At 46.0% G+C, this 7,970-nt stretch overlaps 1 protein-coding gene across 1 annotated transcript in view; it reads left to right on the forward strand.

Annotated features, from left to right (window-relative positions):
- The window catches only part of NCAPH (non-SMC condensin I complex, subunit H), a 43,962-nt gene extending 42,447 nt beyond the window's left edge, over positions 1-1,515 (forward strand). The window contains exon 17 of the mRNA XM_006873528.1: positions 1,456-1,515. Within this exon, the coding sequence (XP_006873590.1) occupies positions 1,456-1,515 (60 nt within the window). The remainder of the gene's footprint in view (positions 1-1,455) is intronic.
- The last annotated feature ends 6,455 nt before the right edge of the window (positions 1,516-7,970 follow it).

The raw sequence follows: 7,970 nt of genomic DNA on the forward strand, positions 1-7,970 counted from the left end.
CAATGAGGTCTAGTAGCTTTTTTACTGAGTCTTTGGGGTTTTCTACGTATAGGATCATATCGTCTGCAAATAGGGAGAGTTTTACTTCCTCTTTGTCAATTTGGATGCCTTTAATTTCCCTGTCTTGCCGTATAGCTCTTGCTAAGACTTCCAGCACAATATTGAGTATATTTTCTGATTACCTCCAGGAAGATGTGATCAGGATGTGGTCTTCCTTTTTCACTCTCCTTATTGCTTAACTCAGAGTAACTTTTTTGGGCCTCAGTTGGGCCTGGGCCTCAGCTGCAGGTCATTTGGGCCTCAGGCGGGTGGGTTAAGCCTAGGGCGGGCGGTTTGGGCCTCTGGGGGCCTAGGCATCAGCGACTGGGCTACAGGAGGGTTGGTCCTCGGGCGGGTGGTTTGGGCCTTGGGCAGGTGGTTTGGGCCTCGGGCGGGCGGTTTGGGCCTCAGGGGCCCTGGGTATCAGTAGCTGGGCATCGGGCGGCTTGGGCCTCAGTGGGCAGGTTGGGCGGATTGGGCCTCGGGGGACCTGTGTCTCGGGGACCGGGTTGAGGGTGGGTTGGGTCTCGGGGGCACTGGGCCTTGGCGACCTGGCTCTGCAGCGGGTTGGGCCTCAGGGGCCCTGGGCTTCAGCGACCTGGCTAAGTCCTGGATCTCGGCGGCAACTGGTCTGTGGGCCACCTGGGCCGCTGGGTGGGTGGGTGATTTGGGCCTTGGTTGGGCCTGGGCCTTTGTGACCAGTCTGTGGGTGGGTTGGGCCTCAGGGCAGGCCTTGGCCTCTGTGGGAGTGTCTGGGCCTTGGGACGGCCTTGGCCTCAGTGGGTGGGCCTGTGCCTTGGGCGTTCCTGAGCCTCGGTGGCTTTGCAGAGTGCTGGTCTAGGCTGGGGCAATAGAGGGCTGGGGGTAATGGCTTCAGGGAGGTAGTGTCTGTATTTGATGACTTAAAAGATGCCTCTCTCAGTCTCTCTGTGCCGTGGGTACCCCGAATTTCCTGATATCCACGCCGATATCCCTTTCTATTTGTTCGGCTTTGTTAGTTTATGCTTCCTTTTCTCTGGAAATGCAGCCTTATAAGTGGGGTTGCTCTAGCCCTGCATTCCAAGGTCTGCAGGGGGCAGAGGCACTCGCCGGCATGGGTGTGGAAGTGGGAGACATGTGCAGGCAGGCAAAAGCTCAAAATACCTGTAGTTCCTCAGCAATTTAATCTTTTATAAAAACGAGTTCAGAATGCTGAAAAAATATAAGATCTTATGTTTGTTCAAAGGCTGTCTGTCTGCTAGACAGAGGTTTCTTATGTACGATTCCACCCCTTTTCCCTGAGACTGCTCTACCTGAGCTGCCTGGTCAGGGAACCGCCAGAAGTCCTCCACTACCTTATTATCTTGATTAGAATTTGATTTGATTTTTTTCAGTCTCAATATACCAAAGTTCATATATATTTTGATTTTTCCGTAGAATCTAAAGCTGGAAGGAACAGAGGATCTTTCTGATGTTCTTGTGAGGCAAGGGGATTGAGTTGCCTACATTGATGACGGCATCAGGAGACCCATCATTTTCACAATGACCAGGATCCTTCCACTGTGGGTGCAGGAGGATGCTGAAGGCTTGTAGCTGCGCTCTAGCCTACTTACTCAAGTGCCTGTGTGTTTTTCTTTCCTTCTTTCTGTCACAGCTTGACAACCAACACTTCGGCTCACTGTCCTTGGGTAAAGATTTCTGTCCTGTTAACGATCGACTGGGAAGCAGGTGGGCAAAGGGTAGGGGAGGGTAAGAAAACTTTTCTTAAGTATGAAAACCTACATCCATTCTGTGTGTCCATGTATACTTTTAGTCTCCTTTACTGATCTGGCATTTTCTATACTTTACTCTTATAAGAGGGACTTATTGTCTTTAAAGAGCTACCTAATCCATGTACATAAAATATATTATGTGTGTTCTTGTAAATGTATATATAATGCTTAAAAATAAAAACATGATATAATTGAGCAAAATACATGAGGACTAAACAAGTATTAGGTCTGACCTTTACCTTCTACAGGGATACAGTCCTGTTTACTGCACACCACACCCACATATCAGTGTAAAAGCAGGAAGTGTTCATGTGCTGAGATAATGCTCCTTGTAGGAGAGTGCCGGAGGAAGAAGTAACCGTGACTGCAGGTTCCAATTTCAAGATCAAGCCATTCTGCTAGAATGTGACGGTCTTAGTCTCAGCCTGCTACCACAGCAGTGCCACAGGGGGGTGACTTTAACAAGCATCTGTCCTATCTCACTGCTGAGGAGGCAAGAAGTCCACAGGCAGGGCTCCAGCTCCCAGGGAAGGCTTGCTCTCTCGACTGTGGGGGAAAGTCCTTGTCTCCTTTCATCATCTGTGGTCTGTCCTGGCATCCCTGGGAGGTTTGTGGGTGCCTTGGCAGCAATGGCACCCCAGGTCAAGGATGTGCTTTTCTTCCAACTTTTCTCTCTTGGTGGTAGGATGTCCCTCTGATGTCTGCTTACTTGTTTAATCTCTTATAGCTCAAAAACGGTTGACTCAAAATACAACTTAATCCTGTAGATTATATCCTGCCTCTTGTTAACATCCTAGGGGTTAGGAATGACAGCATGTAGGGTAATTACATTGGATCACAATGTAGAGGATAATGACAGACTACTGAATCATGTCCTAGCCATGTTGGCACATATTTTGCAGGGATGCAATGCAGTCCACAACAGTGACAGTACTAATCATTGCTAACATTTATTAAGTGCTTGCCAAGTGTCTTCTGTGGATTACTTCACTTAGCCTTCTCAGTAAATCTATAAGATTTCCTCATCCTTTACAGATGAGGAAACAGCTACACACAAAGGTAAAGTAACTTGCATAAGGACAGACAACTAACAAGCAGAATAAGGCCTTGAGCCCAGTAACCTTTGTTCTTAGCCCCTGTTGTATATGCTGCTCAAATCAGAGGCTCAGTAACAAAGAGCAAAGACGCAGATTTCCTCTGCTCTGCAGGATCAGTGTGTCCACAGCTGTGTAAACTTCTCTTAACTTGAAGGGACCAGGTTGCAGAGAGGGCCAAGGCAGAATCAGAGGGAACTGTCCAGCCACAAATTCAGGGGTCTCCTAGGCTACCCTCACTCCACACTAGCTGGTTTGATAATTTGCTAAGAAGACTCATGGAACTCTCAGAACCCTCCTACTCACAGTCAGATTTATTACAGGGAAAGGATGCAAACTAACCAACAAGAGGAAGAGACACATGGGGCAATGCTGAGAGGGGTCTGGAGATGCAGTTTCAGATTTGCCTCACCCTATGGGGTCACCTACTGCTGCTATCTTCCTTGTGTCCGTATAGACTTGTGGAGCGAATTCAGCTTGTGTGGTCAGTTCCATCTGTATCTGGAGCTTCCATGTGATCTTTTAAAAGTATAAATTAAATCATGTATCACTTGCAATTGTTTCCCACTGTCCTCAGAATCCAAACTTTCCTCAAGCTGACCCACCTGTTCTATCCTGTCCTCAGAGTCACCCTCTTGTTCATCAGGTTCCTGCATAGTAGAATTTTCTATCTGTCCCTGGAGCAAGTCAGGCCTATTTCCACCTGCTTTTCTCTCTTTATAGAATGTATCTTCCCACATCACCATCTGATCTCCACTAGGAGGTCAGAAAAGGTTATTCCAAAAGTAAATAGCATCTTAAAGATGCAGCTTTTTTGGATTGCCCTTTACTGACCTCCTGAAGTAGCCTTCAAATTCCTCTCTCACCTCAGCCTCTCTTATTGTCTGCATGACCTTACTGCTCTCTGGGATGATCTTGGTCACTATTGCCCACTCCTGAATGGCAGCTCCGTGGGGGAAGGCAGCTTGCCTGCCCTTGCCCTCTGCGTCTCCAGCTTCTAAAATAGTATGTAGAGTGACTGAACAATCCCCTTTTAAAACAAAAAAAGCATGACATTTTGAGCAACAATAGGACACTGAGTTGGGAGGTCAAGTTGTAAATTGAAGTTACAGTTCTAAAAATACCTAACTATGCAGCTTTGAACCAGACCCCTAGCTTCCCCAGACCTCAGCTTCCTCATTTGTCAGATAGGCCTATTCATCCATCCTTAGCCTATTACACAGATCTAATATGTGCAAAAATGGTTTTGAGATAGTTGAAACGTAAACATACAAGCAATAAATATTCTGCTAAGGAATTGCTCCAGTGGTTTTACAACAATAATTTTTCCTAATCCCTTGTTGAGGCAAATAGGAGTTTGCAAGGAGCATGCGGTAGCATCATGGGTTACAAGTTTGGCCGCTAAACCACAAAGTCAGCAGTTTGAATCTACCAGCCACCCTGGGAGAAGGATGAGGCTTTCTGCTCCTGTAAAGATTTACAGGTGAGTCGGAACTGACTCCATCGGACGTAACCACCAAACCACCACTGATGTTTGCTGTCCATTTGGTATTCTATAAGAGTAGGACTCCAGGATCCTGGTTTCAGGCTGGAGTGCTGTCTCCCAGCCATGATCCTGTTCAGAAAGCAGACAAGAGACTGTATTTGCTCAGTCTGCACATCAGTGCTCTTTACGCACAGTTAACATCTGACTAGAGAGGAGTCCTGGTGTGGCATTGCAAATTTATGCACTAGACTGCAAGCTTGGTTTGAACCACAATATTGGTGGTTCAAGCTCACTAGCTGTTCTCGGAAACCCTATATAGGGTCTCTATGGGTCGGAACCAGCTCGATGGCACTTGACAACAACAACAGAGACACACAACACTTCCCTTTGAACTCTACTGTCACTAAAACTATTCACCTTGGATTATAACAACTCTCTGAATTCACAAAATTTTACTTTCAATAAAAATGATTTATGAAATAAAAAAATGGATTCTATTTGTATTCTGTTGTAAGAAGTTTCGCATGAGTAAATAAATCCTCAAACTGGGGGGAGAACCTATTTCAGATTAAATGAGTCTTGCACATCTGTATCTCTAGTGGAATAATGCTGTACAATGTGTCTGTCAAAGGGCAGGTATTTTAATGCTCCATTCATTCTGGATGAAATGTCTCTTTAATGACGTCTCTGCCACATCTCCAGAGAACAATTCAGACTTTGTGTGGAGCTGTAGTGGTCGCCTTTCCAGTGAAGATAAACTTCCTTTGCTCTTTGGAGATTGTTGGCTGGAAAGTTGCCTTTTGGAGCTCTGCTCAACAATCTTATTTTATTTCCCCAGGAAGGAAATACTATAGTCTCCCAGATTTATTTGCTTCTTAGGCTTTGAGGACAAGTTGTTCCAGGATGCCTGATTCCAGTGCTAAAGTATTTCTTCCTAACTGAAATATTTTTCCTAAATCGAAGATAATTTTTCCTGGATGAGGATGAGGGGGCTTTCCCAAAATAGGGCCTGGCAAAAGGTAGGAATTCCTCAAAATACTGCAGAACCAGAGAAGAGGGAGACCAGACCATGCCCTAGAGGAGAAAGGCCAAGGAACTGGAACTGGCCATCCTATTCTTGCAGAAGAAGAGATGAAGGCAGGAACATGGGCAGAGAAGACTGCCGGCACCTGGAGACTGCCAGCAAGCCTCTCACTCGTGCTCAAAGACATTCCGCTTTCTGGCAGATGGAGCTTCTGAGCACTTGTCTAAGAGCTAGGTCTGTAAATTCATGCATCTGCAGCTGAATGCCTTCCAGCCGAGACTTGCTGATAGAGTGGTGCCTCTGGACACATAAATGGTAGAACTAAAAGAGCTTTGTAACATCTGCCCGAGTAGGGAAGAGGCCATGTGAATGGGCAGGTCTCTTGGGGAGTCTGTCCTACTCAAAGAACTATCCTGAGTCGTCCTGATTCTTAATCCCCATAACGGAGTCTTGTCTGCAAGTTCTGTGTGCTCACGGGGTTATCAAACCCAGCAGATGGGGAAAGAGTCATGGGGGAGTGGTTGCTGTGGGAATTGGTGAAAAGGCTGAAGGGTGGAGGCATGTCTGAGCTCCACTTCACTGGAATGGGCCTTGGGCTAATGCTGACAGTTATTCCCCTCCAGAGGAGGTCAGAGGTCACCAGGATGAGGGGGTGGTGGTGGTGGTGGCTGAGGTATGCAAGAAAAAAGAACTATTGTAAATACAATAAAATACATAATTTGTGTCGTGAAGAGCTGTGGAGTTGGTTCCAACCCATAGCAACCCTGTGTAGGGTTTCTGAGGAGCAGCTGGTGAACTTGAACTGCTGACCTTGCAGTTAAAATGGATTTGCAGCCTGGCGCATTAACCCACAGCGCCACACCACGACTCCAAAATAGATAATAACAAACATTAACTTATGAGAGGATACTTAAGCAGATTTACAGCCTCAGACATTTTATGCAGGGTTGCTATGAATCGGAACTGACTCCACGGCACACACATAAGCAGACTCCTAGTGTGGTGCTGTAGGATAATGTGCTGGACCACAGGTTGGCAGTTTAAACCCACCAACTGCTCCTTGGAAACCCTGTACAGGGTCGCTGTAAGTTGAAACCAACTCCGTGGCATTTAACAACATAAGCAGATATGTATGCTAACCAAATATAGGAGGTCATCTGGAACTACCCCAACATGCATATACAGGTATAGTTGTGGATTTGTCCACCTACATAGGAATGGGTTTCAAAACATTTGTAGAAAACTTCTTTTTTTTTTTTTTTTCCCGAACAAATTTATTTTCCAGATTCCAAACCTTTCTGTGAGCAACTCAGATGGAGATCCAGCTTCTTAAGCCTCAAACTGCAATTAATGCCGCTGCTATAACTTGCCATTGAGATGGAAGGCAACACTGTTGATAGGTCCAAAGTGACCCATGACCCTTCCAAATTCTTCAATGGCCAAGTGGAAAAACCTCGCTTCAAACTTGCCAATCCTGGTAGAGGTTGTAGTTACATGCATAGCTTCTTGACCACCAACCACCACGCACCACATGATCATAGTTGGGAGAAAGGGCAGCTGAGTTGACAGGATGCTCTGTCTGGAAAGTCTTCTGGTGTTCAAGGGTTGTGGAATCAAAGAGCTTGGATGTGTTGTCCTTGGATGCGGTGACAAACATGGTGAAGAAGAGGTCTCCTTCGTGGTTGTACTTGATCTGCGTGATGGATCGCTCATGGCCTTGCGGTAGAATCGGCTTCATGCCGGTGGTAATGCGCAGAGCCCATTCTCTTTTAATTCCGTTTTTTCCATGAGCATTTTGAAGTACCCTCCTATTTGCATGAGCTGCATGTTTATTCTTATATGTATTATGTCCAGAGAACAGAGGTGGCACAACTCTGGAAACTTAGATGTAACCAAACATCTGTGGCACTGAGCTGGGTTTAAAGGCTGGGGACCATGTTCTCAGGGGACATCTAGATCAATTGGCATAACAGTATAAAGAGACAGTGTTCTACATCCTAGTTTGGTGAGTAGTCGCTGGAGTCTTAAAAGTTTGTGAGTGGTCCTCTAAGATACAATTGCTGGTCTCTTTCCACTTAGAGCAAAGGAGGGTGAAGAAAACCAAAGACACAGAGAAGTAATTCATTCGAAGAACTAATGACCCATATGAACCACAGCCTCCTCTACTCTGAGACCAGAACACAATAGAAGGTCTAGTTATTCTGACCAGGGGCAAAACAGAAGGTCGTGGCTAGAATGGGAGAAAAATGTTGAACAAAAATGCTCATAAAATAAGGCCAGACTTCCTGAACTGACAGAGACTAGAGGAACCCCAGAGACTGTTACCCTGACGCACCCACGTACCGTGGAACTGAAGCCACTTCTGGGGGTTACCTCTCAGCCAGAGAATAGACTGGCCTGTAAACAAGCAATAACACCTATGAGAAATGTGCTCCTTGAACAATCAGCTCTATGAGATCCAAAGGGCACCACTTGTCCCAAAACAAACATGAGATGTCTGGAAGAGGCTGACAAGACAAAACAACACAAAAAGAGATGGAAAACCCAGGGCAGAAATAGGGAGAATGCTGGCACAT

This window comes from Chrysochloris asiatica, unplaced genomic scaffold (genome assembly GCF_000296735.1).
Source record: "Chrysochloris asiatica unplaced genomic scaffold, ChrAsi1.0 scaffold00245, whole genome shotgun sequence".
Taxonomy (NCBI): domain Eukaryota; kingdom Metazoa; phylum Chordata; class Mammalia; order Afrosoricida; family Chrysochloridae; genus Chrysochloris; species Chrysochloris asiatica.